This window comes from Micromesistius poutassou (genome assembly GCF_964030765.1).
Source record: "Micromesistius poutassou genome assembly, chromosome: 3".
Classification (NCBI taxonomy): Eukaryota; Metazoa; Chordata; class Actinopteri; order Gadiformes; family Gadidae; genus Micromesistius; species Micromesistius poutassou.
Window position 1 is genome coordinate 4,266,489 of NC_140273.1, and position 17,802 is coordinate 4,284,290.

Genomic DNA, 17,802 nt, shown 5'->3' on the forward strand with positions numbered 1-17,802 from the left:
CTCTGCTCCACAATGCTCTACTCTATTATACTACCCTACAATATGTACTCTAATATACACTATTTTATTATACTTTTCTCATACTCTACTCTACTATCCTCCACTTTATTATACTCTACTCTACTGTATTATACTCTACCGTACAATAATCGACTCTAATATACTCTACTGTATCATACTCTACTTTATTATCCTCGACTTTATTATCATCTACTTTATTATACTATTCTCTATCATAGGCTACTATACTCTATTATACTCTACTTTATTATCCTCTACTCTCATGTATTATACTCTACTGTATTGTAGTCTACTGCATTAAACTCCACTGTACTCTATTAGTCGAGTCTACTCTTCTCCAGTTCACAGGTCTATTATCGTCTGTGATGCTCTATTCAAAACGACTCGCACTGATTCAACATTTTTGCGTTCAGGTGAAACAATCACAGCACGACCTGGTCTTCAGCATAAAGCAACGTATTGGGTGGGATGTCACCTTACCTCGGAGTCCTTTAGGGCAGACGAAGGCAGCTGCGCTCCCGGCACTTGGCTTCAACAACAAATGCAATTATTGTCTTGAAGTCTCGAAGTCATTGCCACCAGATGTGTTGTCTCTTCTTCCATTCGTGACGGGGTGCACACAGAAAAATAAAATCCGCATATTTTTAAACTGTTCCCTCCATTTCAAATGATCCGTGGTGTAGAGCGGTGTTCAGGTTTTTCCAGCCCAGGTAAACTACACACGGGAGACTGACTAAGTTTATGATAGGCTGTGTGTCTTGACTTCTCCGAGGCTCCGCCCACTCGTAGTGGCGCTCCTTTGAAGATGCGGTGAGGTAACAGCTCACAGGGAAACCAAACTGGAGAGCCAATGGGACGGCGTTGCAGAGCGGGTCACTGACACGGGCATCTAGAATATTAGCTTCGCTTCATAGCGCCTAGAGCTGATTGCTCTGCTATAATAAAAACATTCAGGTATGATTTAAAGTTGATTTTTTTTCGTCTTTCTTATGAATAAATCATATACATATATACCCCTGCCATTGGATATTTATGACTATGAACACTTGTAACTTGTTGTATAACACTGGCCAGGTGGAGGAGTCATAATTGGGTGACTGTAGCCTGTAAATAAGATGGCTAAGACCTGGAAATCCTATGATTACTCACTTTACTGAAAGTATAGCCTTGAATACATTAATCTCAAAATATTACATCCTATGCAGAGAATAGTCGTGTGTGTGTGTGTGTGTGTGTGTGTGTGTGTGTGTGTGTGTGTGTGTGTGTGTGTGTGTGTGTGTGTGTGTGTGATTGTGCGTGTGTGTGTGTGTGTGTGTGTGTGTGTGTGTGTGTGTGTGTGTGTGACTGTATGTGTAAGTCTGTGTATGTGTGAGTGTGTGAGTCTGTGTATGTGTGCATTTGTGTGCGCATGCACAAATAAACTAATTCCACGCAAGTACCTGTATCGTGTAGCAATCTTAGTACATAAATTGTGACTCATTTAGAAATTCGCCAAAGTTCCCACTTTGGCGTATAATTGTATAAATGGACATATAAGTTTATCTGTCTCTTCCTTCTCCTCCTTCCCATAGAGTTAATTCCTTTCTTGTCACTGCATGTCGGGGGAGCGACTTCAAATCAACTGACAAACACAGGCCAGAGCCAGACGGTGGATGTGGTTTCCTGCCGGGCCCAGGCGTCTTTCTCTGAAGCAGCACTTTTAAAGCGCTGAGCTTGGTCTAAGTACCTGATGGGGATACAGGCAGAGCTTATCCACAGGAAAATCAGCAAAATATTAGCAAATATTGAATCAGCACGCAGACACCCACGGTAAATTCAACGCCTCGACAGGCACACACACACCCAGTGTTTCTTATAAATACATTGATCAAATAATACATGCTGTGTATAAAAATCTATTTTAAATAAACCCATGAATAAATAAAAAAACAGTTCAAAAAGTAAAGTGAGTATCCATGCAGCACCCACCCTTTGGTTTAAAGGAACCATAGCCAAGCAGAATCAATTCAATTGGACTATTGATGGTATCCGCTCTATTCTCAGGAAGGAATCGCCATGTACACACACAAGAGATCAAGCCAGTGAAGACCACACACCTAGCCTAAATGGTGTTTACCCATGCCTTTAAATGGCCCTGCGCATTTCCTTACGAGACAACGCCACACAATCCAAAAGGGACTTCTAAATAACATTTAATGACGGTGCAATTACAAGTGGGTGACTTATATATTTGTCTAATGGTCCCAATGTATCTTTAGGCAACATGTTTGACATGTTATACCGTTTACACCTACTCTACCGTGGGGGTATCTCGCGGAATGACGAGTGTGGGCTTCTGAAGCTATACTGGACGGACTGTGTATTAAATGACCGAGCATGGAGAAGAGGTGAACCAAGATGAAGGGGTGAATAAATGGATGGATGATAACTGTTAGGATATCGACCCCGGAATTTGCATACAAAGACTTTGAGTGCTGGAATCTCGGCCTCAGAATCCCAAGCCAGACAAGGTTGAAAAACGTCCGCCCCTGTTTCATATTGTCATTAAGTCCCATGGGAACTACCCCTGGTGTCCCAGACAAAGCCTGCTGGCACAACCAGCCACCAAAGTGATAGACGGGCTAACTCCGCACTTCCCTTCAATAAATCAAACAAAGTCACCAGTTAAGTGCCTGGTGGTCCACTTCCTCATCCTTGTTGATCATTCCAAATCCCACAGGCGGTCCGCGGCCCACGGCTGTCTCCTGCAGCCCTTCTTTCCCTCTTTCTTTTCCTCCCTTCCCTTTTTTTTTTCACATACAGTCACTCGCACCCCGTAATCCCCCTCCATACTCCCCCCTCCGATCCCCCCCTCACCCCCCCCTCACCCCCCCCCCCCCCCCCCCCCCCCGCCTCCTCTTTCAACTTCAAACCCAGTCATTTCTGCAAGCTGTGCTTTGATTGTACCAAACACCTGTATTTTCAGAGAGACACTTCCTCGCGAGCCCCCGCCCCCCATCTTTGATTGTTAAACAGCACTGGCGCCGTCATTACTGTCTGTGCGGCTCATTCCGCCCCGGCCGCCCCTCCCACCTTCCAGCGTTGCCTTTCAACCCAGAGCCTTAATGGCTGCGAGCTTCTGCGTCCTAATTTCGTGCTCTCGCCTTAAGACAGCTTCTTTTATGTGCGTGTATGCAGAGTTTGTCACTGAAAGGAGGTTAGCCGGAGCACATCACTGTAGGTCTTGATGCACCTCATGCCGCGTGATGGAGTAGGACTAAAGAGTTCCTGAGAGGTGGACAGACAGACGATAGACAGACACGTGTAAACAAGACACACACATACACTCACACACACACACACACACACACACACACACACACACACACACACACACACATACCCACACACACACACAGGCGATTGCCTTCCTCACCTCTCCGGGAATATCTCAGGAAGGCAGACAGACAGAGACACACACAGACGCATGCATGTATACACACACACACACACACACACACACACACACACACACACACACACACACACACACACTCACACACAGATACACACTTGCAGTAGTAATACCTTTAGCTTTATTAGACTCCAACAGATACATATCCTCCGGGCTCATCACCAGCTGTTTCCGTCCCACAACATCCCTCATCTCCTGGGGTCCGCCCACCACCTCATTCCCGCACCCTCAGTCCACCGCCTCACTCCCGATCCCTCCAGTCCACCGCCTCACTCCCCAGCCCTCCGGTCCCAACGCCTCACTCCCCAGTCCACCGCCTCACTCCCCAGTCCACCACCTCACTCCCCACCCCTCCAGTCCACGGCCTCACTCCTGATCCCTCCAGTCCACCGCCTCACTCCCCAGCCCTTCAGTCCTAACGCCTCACTCTCCAGTCCAGCGCCTCACTCCCCACCCCTCCAGTTCACTGCCTCACCCTCCAGTTCACTGTCTCACTCCCAAGCCCACTGTCTCACTCCCCAGTCCACTGTCTCACTCTCCAGCCCTCCAGTCCACCGTCTCACTCCCCAGCCCCCCAGTCCACTGTCTCACTTCCCAGCCCTCCAGTCCAGCGTCTCACTCCCCAGCCCTCCAGTCCACCGTCTCACTCTCCAGCCCTCCAGTCCAGCGTCTCACTCCCCAGCCCTCCAGTCCACCGTCTCACTCCCCAGCCCTCCAGTCCATCGTCTCACTCCCCTGGCCTCCAGTCCATCCGGCCTCAGTGCTTCCCACACAACTCCATCCTCACCTTAGCAGTGGGGTTGGTACATAGCCGTGATTAGCTGTGTGTGTATCTATATGTGTGTGTGTGTGTGTGTGTGTGTGTGTGTGTGTGTGTGTGTGTGTGTGTGTGTGTGTATGTGTGTGTGTGTGTGTGTGTGTGTGTGTGTGTGTGTGTGTGTGTGTGTGTGCATGTGCTGTGCATGCACATGTGTGAGGTAAAGCATAATTTTGTGATTCTTCTTGAAATTGAAGAAGACTGATCTGTGGGACAGTATAAAGCCACACAGGAGGAGAAGAACAGTGTTCCTTCAGGCCATTTAGGAGGTTTAATATACAAGTATAAACTCCTTATTCCTGCCCTATATTATTTTGTTAACCACTAGGAGGAAAATCATGTTTAGTAATCAAATACATTAATTAGAGTCAAATAACTATATAATAAAGACATATCTTTTAATCACAAGACATGAATCACAATTTACAAACAATTTGACCGCAGATTACATAAAATGAGCAGGTGAATTAATTATATATCATATACTGTTAAGTTCCTGAGTAAGCAATGCAAAGTCGCTCAAAGTTTTCCAAGGTACAGGCCTTAAGTAACACAAAAAGATACATATTTGTAAATTGTTGAACATTTTTGAAAAATGATATATTGCTCTTTACATAATGCTCACTGTACTAAGTTGTACTCCTGTTCAACCTGTTCAAAACGATTTACATTGTTGTCTTACTTCTGTGTGTGTGTGTGTGTGTGTGTGTGTGTGTGCCTCTGAGAGCTTGTGTTGGTGCACATATGTTATTGTATGTAAATGTGTGTGTCTCCATGTGTATCAACACTCATGTGTGTGTGTGTGTGTGTGTGTGTGTGTGTGTGTGTGTGTGTGTGTGTGTGCTCATCCACGCTCATGTGTGTGTCTGACTATGTGCGCGCGTGCACTATGTGTTTACAAGTGTGCAACGTCTAATGCTGGGTGCGTCCATCTCGGGCTCCGGTTGGTGTTTACTGCACAAGGTGTTTCTCTTGTTGTTGGTGTGTCAGGGCAGACAGGATGTGCCACTGTTGTCAGCACACTCCAGGAGATGAAAGGCCTGAGGGGACATGCAGTCAGCCAAGTGCTCTGGCCGTCGGCTCACACGTTTCTTAAGAGTCTAGAATGTTTTCACCCGCAGCATTCCGTCGGCCAAGGCCACAGAGGCACGCCGTTTACTGCGCCGCACCGCAGGGACACAAACTCTCTCTCCGTAACCCACCCGTAACACCCACCGTAGCACGGGCGGGGTGCTGTGCTGCTGGGCCCAGGTGCAACAGCCTCTGAAGTCACAGACAAAAACTGTGATTGGATAAAAAAGACAGCAATATATGTAGCATGTAGCATGCCACATATATTGCTGTCTTTTTTGTTATTATGTGTGTGTTATGTGTGTATTATTATTGTAATTATATATTATATATATATATTAAATAATTGAACATATTGATATATAGAATATTGCATAAATAAAATGCAGGTAATATCTCTATATATTTTATTCAATAATACAAATAAGTTCAAAGTGAAGCTTCATTTCCAACAGAATAATGAAATCAAATCAATCAGATTAATTTCTAAAGTCTGACGAGTTGAGTGACCGGGGCTTTTCCCTTTCTTTCGCTTAGTGTCTGTTTCAATCCATCATGCTGCTGGAGGCGGGGATCTATAGGCAGGTAATTGGCGAACACAAGCCAGCATTACTAAACTGTTAAAAAGTGTAAAGGTTTTAAATAGCACCATGTAGACTGGCCACTGTACAAAATACCCACATTAAAATCCCTTCTTAAAGCTTCATTCACTCGCGAAAAATTAGTTTTCTAATCTCTCCTTACAGTAACAGGAAATGTGGTGTAGCTCCGCCCCTCACGGTTGTTGGTTTCCTGTCGAGGTTCTGTGCAGTCCCCGCCCAGAAAGTCTGCCATAACAAAATAGGATCGCTGGGTCTCCCCTCTCGAGGCAACACTGTTGCCTCGAGAGGGGAGTGGAGGAGCTGGATGAGGTCCAGGTTGCTGGAGTCTGGATTCGGGTCCACAGCTGGAGGTGGCGTGGAGCGTGACAGTAAGTCCGCCACCACATTCTCCCGTCCCGGTGTGAACTGTAGTGTGAAATTGTACTGGTGAAGCCTCTCGTACCATCGGTGGATGCGCAGAGGCCTGTGCCCAGAACCGGACGTTGCGAGCAGGGCTGTCAGTGCTTGGTGGTCCGTCCGTAATGTGAATGAACGGCCATACACGTACATATGCCACCGCTCACATGCCCAGACGCAGGCCAGGGCCTCTCTCTCCCCACGGAGTACTTCTGTTCTGCCGAATTAAGGGCTCGGGAGGCAAACGCAATAGGTCGCTCTGTGCCGTTGTGGAGCTGAGACAGCACAGCCCCCACTGCGTAGTTGGAGGCATCGCAGGTGAGAAGCGTTGGGCTGGATGGGTCGAAGAGGGTGAGTACTGGCGGTGCGATGAGCTGGACCTTCAGCTGCATGACCGCAGCTTCGCAGGCAGGAGCCCAGTCCAAGCCCATTGGGCGTCTTTTTGGAGGAGCAGCCGGAGAGGGGCGGTGGTGGAGGAGTACTGGGGAAGAAAGCACAAGTAGTAGGCGGTCATGCCCAGGAAAGAGGCAATTTGGGCAGGGCTGGAGGGCATGGGCAGCCGTTGAATGGCCTCCACGTTAGAATGAAGTGGGCTGAGGCCTCCTGGGCTCAGGCAAAACCCCACAAACTCCACGTCAGACGCAGAGAAAATACATTCCTCCCCATTCAGTGTGAGGTTATGGGAGGCCAGTGTGTCGAGCACCCGTGTGAGTCGTCCAGAAATATCACCACCCCTGGGATACCAGCGAAGATGGTGGACATTATTTTCTGGAAGCAGCTGGGGGCGGAGCATAGGCCGAAAGGGACCCTGGTGTAGTGGAAGACACCTGCGTGTGTGACGAAAGTGGTGAGGTTACGACTGTCTGCGTGCAGAGGTACCTGCAGGTAGCCTTGGCGGAGGTCAAGCTTAGAGAATATCTTGGAGCCGTAAAACTGAGAAGTCAGTTCCTCTGCCGTGGGCAGCGGGTATTTGTCAGGTACGACGGCCTTGTTCACTGCCCTCAGGTCCACACATACACGCAAACCCCCTGACTTCTTCTTCGCAATCACCAGATTAGAGATCCAGGGCGAGGCGTTGACTACTTCCAACAGCTTTGTCAGCTCTGCTGTGACGTCATCGCGTAGCTGACCGGGAGAATCGTAGCCCCACAGCTGTCCATGAATGTGAAGCCCAAGCTGGTGATGAGGTCCAGCCCCATGAGGTTAGCTCCATGCCGTGCCACTTGAAAAGTAAAGTTAGCCAGGGATTTGTTGCCATGGCGCACTGAACAGCTGAGGGAGCCCACTAAGTCGATCTTTGATCTTCTGGTACATCACAATGCATCATGGGATATTCGGCTGGCGATGCTCCGCCATTTTGTAATCACAAGTTATTACAAGAGTTGTAATAACGGAAAATCCTAAATAAACGTAAATACGTCGTAACCAAAAGCTCATTAAAACGTAGTTTCTCCACGTCTCGCATTAGAAGCACTGAGGCAGTTTCCAACACAACAACGATGTCGTACAGGTCGTGTGTCAACGTTGGTTAGTTGTTCCATAAAAGGTGTATGGCGGTGTAATTTCTCCTTATGTTGAAGAGATGGTATGCAATGTTTGTACGTTATTGCATGGCACATGTACAGGAATTTCTTGTGTCAGAAGCAGTGTAACTTGTATGTCAAACGGCTCACAAAGGATAGCTCAACTGAAATGCTTGTTGAGCGAGTTATTATTATTACAACTACATGATCCGCCTAAGACCACGCCCTGAACAAGGCAGACGGTATAGGTCATGGGGGCCACATGCTTTTGGCAGCTTTTGTCTTCCCTTTGAGTTCTTTGTGGTGTTGTCTGATTGGTATACATGGATTATTATCAGATTATAAAGATAATTCATCCAAAAGTGAGGGTTTGCACGCACACATTCCTGAAATTGATTAAGCAAATATTGTATTCACGGGAGCCTGGTGTGTTGAGTAAGAGTGATACCCTGCTGAGGCCCAGGTTCAGACTCAAGTGTAAGATTTAAGTTTTTTGTTTTTTATTTAATTATTTAATAACCAGCGCATTAACAAATAGACAGATGAAAACATTTAGAGTTATACATCATTTACTTTTACATGTAGGGCATTTACCAGACGCTTTTATCCAAAGCGACTCACAATAAGTACATGTGTCAAGAAGAAAAATTAACAACAATATATCACTGTCGGTACAGTGAGGATGTGCATTAAGAATGCACATGCACATGCATGAAGGATGTACATCGGATCTACTAGTGATGAGGTCGAGTCGCACAGTGACGCGTCGAGAGGAACCACTAGACCTTTAAGTAGACCTGTGGACTGCCGGTCACGTGGTGCACAGCAGAGCACTCTAACCTGCAGACACTTCCCCGCTAGCTGTCCGGTCCTGCGGTCGGAAAGGTAACATTTTCTCTGCGGGAATTAGAGCAAAGCAGTAGTTACAGTAGCCTTATACCTTATAAACCTCTCCTAGCGGTCGACATCTCTTGCATTGGCATGTTTGACCGGACTCGTGGCTCGCTGTCGTCCCCCCCCCTGCAGAGTGTGTGTGGTTGTGTGTCTCTCTGTGTGTGTACGTGTGTTGTCTGTGTGTGTGACAGTCGGTCACCGTCAAGGCCCGCTGTCACAATAAACACTGCTTTGAGCTGCTGATCAGATCAACACGACCAGACGACAATCTGTTCCACTTTGACTCAGTAGTTCATGTATCAGGTTCGATTCAATTTAGTAACGCTGAGAGGAAGTGTACCCATATATGCAGCAATCTTCCGGGCGGATTTGTGAAGCTTATAAGTGAATAAAGTGCTCAGCAGAAGGGTTCCTAATCCTCCAGCGAGAAGGATGGGCAGATCTCCTTGATAGATTTCTAAGAACAGTGTTATAGTGGGTTATTACTTTTAATATGTAATTTATTTCCTACCTAAAACTGACAACGATTTCTCGTTCAATTCAATTTTAAATGTTAATTCTAAAGACAAAATAATCCCTACTCAGCAACGACCGACCCAATAACAATCTGCCTCATCACCTCTTGTTCTCCAGGATGGCAGAACCCCCGTTGTCATGTGACTGCTTTGTATCCCTGCCTCCGGGTTCTCGCGATGATCATGTGGTCTTCGGGAAGAACTCGGACCGTCCACGAGATGAGGTCCAGGAGGTGGTCTCCTACCCTGCAGCCTCGCACCCACCCGGGTCCTCGGTGGAGGTAATTAATAATTATTAAATTAATAAAAGGTAATTAGTTTTCAATGTAATTGTTGTTATTACTAATATTGTTGGGTGTATAAACTGATACATTGACATGGAAGGTTTAGCACTTTGATAGTCCCTTTAGTTTTTATTATTGGAATATAAGTTCAGATTTTTTATTGCAGTCAGGCTTCAATGTATTCAACTTGAACTATGCACTCATATAATCCATTTAAATCCTTACATTTGGTTGTCCACTGACGAAGATGTCTGTCTCTCTCTCTGTGTGTCTCTCTCTATGTCTATGTCTGTCTCTTTCTCTGTCTGTCTCTGTCTGTGACTGTGTCTGTCTATGTCTCTGTCTGTCTATGTGTGTCTCTCTCTCTCCCCCTGTAGTGCACGTACATCCAGATCCCCCAGGCGGAGCACACCCACGCCGTGGTCCTGAGCCGGCCCGCCTGGCTGTGGGGGGCCGAGATGGGGGCCAACGACCAGGGCGTGTGTGTGGGGAACGAGGCCGTCTGGACCCGCGAGCCGGTCTCCGACGGGGAGGCCCTGCTGGGCATGGACCTGGTCCGGTAAGCGGTCCAGTTATCAGCTTCCACAGACAATCGTAAGCGTAGTGAAAGGAACCGCTGGATCTCAAGCTGTTAACGGCTTCTCTCTGTTTACGGGCCGCAGTAGCTCTGGAGGTAGAGCGGGTTGACTGGTAACCGGATGGTTGCTAGTTCAATCCCCAGCTCCTCCCAGAGTGTCGAGGTGTCCCTGAGCAAGACATGAGTGAATGAATGGTTGTAAGTTGCTTTGGATAAAAGCATCAGCAAAATCCCCTAAATGTTAGTGTTAGGGATGAAGGTTATGATGGTTATAAAGACAGTTTAGGATATGATAAGATGATTGGTTTGTTAAACCCGGGTTGGTGGATTGTGATGTCACAGCAGGAAGTAGGAATTCAAAAAAGAGATACGTATGTTTTTAGATTAGGAGTAGAAACTACAATTCATATTCAGAGTTTATTAGTTCAGGAAGCATGTAGAGCGCCATGCATGTGTCGCTTCTGTTGTGGAGGCATGTAAAGGAGGTATGTCATTAGTCAATCAATGTTATACACGCCATCTTTTATTGAGGTGCTGTCATGATGTGTTGAAGGGAAGTTTTAATTAGGTATGATAATATCTGTCTAGACATTATCTTATATACGTGTTTAAGTTTTAATTAGTTATGATAATATTACAAACATTAGTTTGTAATATATAAAAAAGAAAAAACATACAGTTGGCCTGCTGTCATATGTTTAAGTTTGAATTAGTTATGTTAATATCTGTCTGGACCTAACCCTAGTTTGTAATATTGGCCAGTTTTACTCTCCACAAAGTCACACATTGGTTCGGCTCCCAGCGTGGACTAAACCACCAGTCCTCTGAGGTAGGGGTGTCTCAGCTGAAGCAGCAGGATGTTTGTGTTGGCAGGTTGGGGCTGGAGCGAGGTGCCAGTGCCTGGGCAGCGCTGACGGTGATCACCGGGCTCCTGGAGGAGCACGGGCAGGGGGGCCCTTGCAGGGAGGCCCCGGAGCCCTTCAGCTACCACAACACCTTCCTGCTGGTGGACCGCACCGAGGCCTGGGTCCTGGAGACGGCCGGCAGGCTGTGGGTCGCCCAGAAGGTCACAGGTAAACACGTTGCTAGGGCAACGTAGGAGGGGCGCTTCAGGATGTCAACTGAAGATGGTTTAGGATTCGATAAGATGATTGGTTGTTAAACCCGGGTTGGTGGATTGTGGGGTCCCAGCAGGAAGCACAGGACCGTAGAGGACAGATTTAACATATGATAAGATAATAGTTGGTTGAACCTGGCTAGTGAATTCTGGTGTCATAGTAGAAAGTACAGGACAGTAATAGAAATTCAAAAAGGAGATCATTTTTTTAATTAAGAGCAGAAACTACAATCAGATTCAGATTTATTTCATTACATTTTATTGTAAAAGTACACAAGAGTTTAATTATTAGGCTTGCATCCTCAACCGGCACATAGCAGCAACAATACAAGATGAAGTAAATAAAGATAAGTAAAATAAAAATAAGTAGCAGAGGAGTCCGTCGTTCGCTCGCCTTACCAGACGCCACCATCTTCAGCTTTTACAAAAAGGAAATACAGAATCCAAAATGAGTTCTGGGGTGTGTGCAGTCTCTCCTCAAACAGGACATTTTGACATGCTTGTGTTGTATCCATTTCATCACTGCTGCCCCAGTCACCACCAGGTGTGTTGCCAGCCGGGCCACTCACCTGAGCAGGTGTTGAGTATAAACTATCAATATGTCAGGTGGTTGTGGTTCAATAGGCCTCTTTCCCGGCACCATATTACATGCCGGAAGTTAAACGAAGAGGCGTGAAAAGATTTCCAGTGTGGAACATTTAACAGTGGAAGAGCTACTGTAACCTTTTTGTCAGAGTTTGGCGAATTAATTTGCCAAACTTTTGATCTCGAAAGAATATACATTTTGTTGATTAATTATGTAGATAAGTAAAATTACAGTTTAGTCTGAATGTGATATATACTATTTAGTTCCATTCAAGAGGTAGGGTATACAATAACAAGGATAAACATTAAATGAGTTAGGTTAAATTATTGTTCAACATTTCCAAATATTCAAGTTGAAAGAAAGTGGGTTAAATATGTTTCTCTCTCTTTCCTTATTTTACAAAAAGGTTATGTTGAAAGTATGTTGGTTGTGTTCATATGTGTGTACCTTTTGTTTGCATAACATAACATTGCAAAGCGTGTGACACAATGTAATAATATTTACATAATATTTAGGCTTTCTCTTGCATAATAACAAAAACACACTTTTGATCTTTGCTCCCCACTTTTCTTTACCGAAAGCTAGCACCAAGCTCGCCCACACACACTCATGTCCTGTGCTACACTGTTTGAAACTGACACATACAATTATATTACTACAAATGAGTAAGTCAGCACAAGTCAATGATCTGTTTAATGTGATTTACTAAAGTTTGAGATATAGTTTGAGGTACAGAAGGCCTGTGTAAATCACATTCAGACTCGTACAGTTTTACTAACTTTCATAATCAACAGTATTTATATCCTTTGTGCAATTTGGATCTCTTTGAGAGTGAAGCCGCACTCGTGTTGAAAGGTAGCCTAATGAAGTCCCACATGAAAGAAAGTAACTCATCCTTACTGCTTTCATATGAATGAGGAAAGCGGTTCAAGTTAGATGCTTCTAATAAGATCTACCTCATTATTTTCATTGGTTTGTTTTAAAACTATATCACCTAACTATAATGGCTTTTCCTAGTTGAACCCTTCGTAGTTTGGTGTGGCTCGTTCGTGTCGACTAGCAGAAAGAAAAGCTTGGCAATTACTACCTCTTGTTCCTAAACTGTAGCACTTTGCACAGCACACAGTACAGTTTGCTTATCTGACCAATTGTATGCACTCGCATGAGTCCTGCACTTTGTGGCTTGTATCTTCATAGTTGAACACACTTACAATGCACTTGTGAGTCACTTTGGATCATAGGGTCAGCTCAATAAATGTAATAATGTTATAATAGTCATAATGACATGACCCTTTTGAGTATTACTTTATTACTGATATATAAAACATTATTTTCCTTTTGAAGCCACTCCACATTCTCGGTGGAAGGCCGTTGATAAATCCTGAATCAGTCGTGCTTTGTACGAGCCTCTCAGGGTGGAAGAAATCATCTTCGCTCAGATGGTGATGCCTTTGTTTTGGTTGGCTGTTTCTCTCTCAGCGGGCGTGAAGAACATCTCCAACCAGCTGACCATCGGTACAGAGATCTCGGCCGAGCACCCGGAGCTTCGCAGCGTGGCCCGGTCCCAGGGCTGGTGGGACGGGGAGGGGGAGTTCAACTTCTCCCAGGTGTTCAGTCCGGAGAACCCCCCTGCCCGGATGGAACTGGCCAAGCAGCGCTACAGAGGAGGCACGGCACTGATGCAGCAACACGATGGTGAGGAACCGTGTGTGAGTGTGTTCTGTATGTGTGTGTGTTCTGTATGTGTATGTGTGTGTGTGTGTGTGTGTGTGTGTGTGTGTGTGTGTGTGTGTGTGTGTGTGTGTGTGTGTGTGTGTGTGTGTGTCTTAAGTGATGCACGGATAGTTTCTAACACAGATACACATATTGCTGTAGCTGCACCTGTTTGCTTCTCAAACCCCCATTTCTAAATGGAAGAAAAATACTTTTCTCACCCGCTATTATAAAATGGGGTTCTCTCCCCCTGCTGGCCATTTACGTTTTTGTCTAAGGCTAAAACAAACGTAGGCATTCATCATACTCTAAACTCAGGTTTTTCTTCAAAAGAGGAAAGTAATGAAATGAACACATCCACACAAGCATATCAGGCTAATATTAGGCTACTATATTATGAGTTTAAATGGTAGGATTGCTACATTGTGTATCTGGCTGAAAAATACCATTGCTTTGTTATCAAAAAATTTAAATCATATGAAGAAGATTTGTGGACAACCATAATTTGAAGCTATTTTATAATCTGTGAATTTCATCATTTAAATGAGTGCAACCTATTATGGGCCTTGCATTTTGTATTAATGTATTAAATATTTTTATTTTGTTTTTGCGTCTGTCAATTCCACTGTTTTAGTCTAGTATGAGCTAATGTAAATCCAATTAAAAAGCTAATTAAAGCACGCATAACATAAATATATAAAAAGAATGATCCTGCTTACACCCACGGTGAAAGTCGTTCACGCAGTGTGTGTGTGTGTGTGTGTGTGTGTGTGTGTGTGTGTGTGTGTGTGTGTGTGTGTGTGTGTGTGTGTGTGTGTGTGTGTGTGTGTGTGTGTGTGTGTGTGTGTGTGTGTATTCATATAAATATGTGTGTCTGCGTGGTTCAAAAGGTATGGTCTCTGAATGCATACATTTGGTACGACGGCCAGCAAATGGAAATATTGTAGTGTAGCTCAACTTAGCCCAAGCAGATTCCCACTCATTCACACAGCACTCATACCTTATCTACTTAACCTAAGGGTCAGTGACGGCCGAGGTGATGATGTCCATCCTGAGGGACAAGCCCAGTGGCATCTGCATGGACTCAGGAGGCTTCTGCACCACGGGCAGCATGGTGTCCGTCCTGCCCAGGGACCCCAGCCTTCCCTGCATTCACTTCTTCACTGCGACCCCAGATCCCTCCAGGTACGAAGCCTGACTGATCCACAGTGTCTTCATACAGTATATCATTCATCTGGAAGAGCACAGTGCTGATTTAAAAATGACATGAGTATCTACTCCCCCCCCCCCCTCCCCTTTATCACATCTATTCCTCCTACATTTCACTTCAGACGGCTCTCTGGGTTGACGGCAATCTCTCCTTCTGTCTGCGTGTGGCATGTGTGTCCTTGTCTCTTGGCCTCCCTCTCTCCTGGTCTGAACCCCCTTCCTCCGTCACGCTGCCAGGTCTATCTTCAAGCCTTTTGTGTTCTCCGAGCATATCGGCCCCATGCAGAGGGTGGCCTCGCCGCAGTACGGCCCCGACGACCCCGCCAGGAAGCAGCCCCGCTTCCAGAGCCAGGTGGACCGGCGGCACGACCTTTACAAGGCCCACCAGACCGCCCTCACCAACATGGACGCCGGCCAGGTGGGCACTGTCTACTGAGCTATGCTAGCGGTAGCGCTGTGACACCAGCGCTACTGCATTTGATGAATGTTCATTCATCAAATGTTTATTTTAGCAAAATAGTCTCTTTTTTTTTTTTAGGGAAAGGGTTAAATAGATGGTAGTAGCAATAGAGATGCCCTTGAATAATATTCACACTACAAAATTCCTCAAGACCGATTATTATTCTGTTGTTTATGATGAGTTGTTTTACTAGTGCAGTTACATTTTTACAAATCAAATGTACAAAAGTACAAAATGTACATCAATTGGATGTACGTGGTACATGATGTGTGTGAATTACATGTTCCATGTGAGAGTTGAACAGCCACCTGTTGGCCTCAAATGTGATTTTGAAATAGATCTGGGAATTTAATTCTTTACAAATGAAGAAAAAATACACGTTTTCCCTGTTACACAATAGAATTAGCAGGCAATAAACCTGCCAGCCTGGTCTGGAGTCTGTCTGTCTGTCTGTCTGCCCCCTATTTACGCTCATACAAGTACCACGTATCCTTCAGAATGAGGGGTTGGCCGTCTACGACATCCTCCGGGACCTGGAGTCCCAGTGTCTGGTGGACATCCTGGCCATGCTGAGTGGAGAGCTGCCGGGAGAGGAGCTGGGGGACCTGTTCTTCGACTGTGTCGACGCAGAGATAAAGTTCTACCAATAAGAAGGTGAGAGAGGGTCTTGGTCCCCCTGTGTGTTTCGTACTCGTACTCCACAAATAGGGTGATTCATACTTCTGTGTTGAAGCGCCACGGCGGTACAGAGGAGGAGTCGTCCCCTATAGGGTCAGAGGTCATCGCCAGGGCTTCCTACTAAAGACGTAACCAGCGGCGACGGCCCCTCCTGCGGCTATCTTCCCTGCTGCGTTTTCCAGTTCATTGATGCAGACATCCAAAATAACATCCGAGAGCACATCGAGTATAGATAGTTGAGGAGGTCCGCAGTTATTTTATTTGGTTCAACACATCGTGTTCATAAATTCAAACAGTAGCTTGTAGAGATGCACAGCCTGAGTAATGGAGGTGCGTGACCTTAATATAATCCCGGTTCCTATGCAAGGCCTGTAATATGCGGGTCTTTTGCAGGCAGGTTGGTTAAAATCAGCTTTAAATTCTAAATACTAAGGTTTTCTGTTTGATAACGTTTTGCCTAAATAAAGAAAGCCTGATATGCTATGAAGTCAATATTGATGCATTAGCAATAGGCTTCACTCAAGTGCATACTGTGCATGCGCGCATGCTCAAAAGGTGGGCAAGAAGCAAGCCCAATTCACTGAACGTGGTTGTCCGCAAATCTCCTGCAAATGAAATGAAATGACTAACAAAGCAAGTACTATTCAGCACTGAGATGGAAGAGCAAGTTGAGGCCGTGTTGCTGCATCGTGTGTCCACACGATGCAGTACCACAGCCTCAACTTGCTCTTCCATCTCAACTGATAATATACAAGCCTAATATTAGCCTAATATACATACAGTTTGCCCATTTCATTACCTTTGTTTCATATTCTGATGAAAGCCTTAGTTTAGACTGTTGTGAATAAGACTCTTTATTTAAGCCTCAACCGAAATGATCAGTACAAGGCGCATGTGAAAATACCCTAACTGCGCATCCCTAGTGGCTGTACACCCAACTGTCAGTTCAGACATATAATTCAGCTTTAAGTCACCATGAAACCCTACAAGATGACATTGCTCTCTGTTGCAGTGCCCTCAAGTGGAGAGTCCTAGTGTTTGCTGATCTCCAGGAGCTGGCCCAGGGAATATTACAGTCTGATCTGCTTCCGTTTGGCTTACTCTCTAAACACCTCCCTCACATGATTCCACCTCCCCAGGCAGACCCTTCACTTACCATGCGCTTGGGCTATCACCTCTTTCCAACCCAGGGAGTAATGAGTGAACTTCATTAGTGAGTATAATGATGTAGGCTAATGCACAGCCATGTTAATGTGGTAAAGGTACATGAATTTGCACAAATCATGGATTTGAGTGCAGCATTTGTTTGATGTTGGTGATGTTACTGTAAGTGACGTAAGGCATCTCATGATGGCTGTCTTTCTGTCATCTGTAAAGATCTAATAAAGAATGTGCATTGTCTGTGCTTTTATTGTGTCATGTCTTTTGAAAAAGTTGTATTAAGAATATATATGTTTAAATGGTGGTAAATAAAGATCATATACATATATAAACGAAGTTGTGATAAATCCTTAAGTCTTTTATCAATTAAATATACAAGCTACAGAATTGAGTTTCTTTTATCTGTTTTAGGGCCATCATTGTTTTTTCTTGGCTGTCCATATTTTTGAGATATCACTCCAAACTTCGAACTTACAAGACATTTAATGAACGTAATGTTTGATCAAAAAACGGGTGGTACATTGATTTACCAAAAGTTCTGAACTGAAACATATAATAGTTGCAGTTAATGATATTATTCATGAGTATGGTACGGGTAACCTCGAGACAGGGCTCTCAATCAGGTGTTTCTTTACATTATATGTATATATACACACAGATAAATATATATATATTATTATTTTCTTATATTTATATATTTATTATTCTTTTTTTTTTTTCGACC

General features: G+C 45.1%; 1 protein-coding gene across 2 annotated transcripts; it reads left to right on the forward strand.

The window, feature by feature from the left end:
• The first annotated feature begins 8,696 nt into the window (after positions 1 to 8,696).
• scrn2 (secernin 2) lies at positions 8,697 to 17,318 on the forward strand. 2 transcript variants are annotated; one of them, XM_084465294.1, is made up of 9 exons: positions 8,697 to 8,769; positions 9,412 to 9,574; positions 9,955 to 10,136; positions 11,028 to 11,227; positions 13,337 to 13,552; positions 14,590 to 14,755; positions 15,017 to 15,197; positions 15,737 to 15,893; positions 16,930 to 17,318. In XM_084465294.1, the coding sequence occupies exons 2-8, from the start codon at positions 9,413 to 9,415 to the stop codon at positions 15,887 to 15,889; spliced, it is 1,260 nt and encodes a 419-aa protein (XP_084321420.1). In that variant the 5' UTR covers positions 8,697 to 8,769; position 9,412; the 3' UTR covers positions 15,890 to 15,893; positions 16,930 to 17,318. The 2 variants fall into 2 exon arrangements, with proteins under 2 accessions (XP_084321420.1, XP_084321421.1); XM_084465295.1 differs by lacking the exon at positions 16,930 to 17,318 and adding an exon at positions 15,973 to 16,591.
• Positions 17,319 to 17,802: the final 484 nt, after the last annotated feature.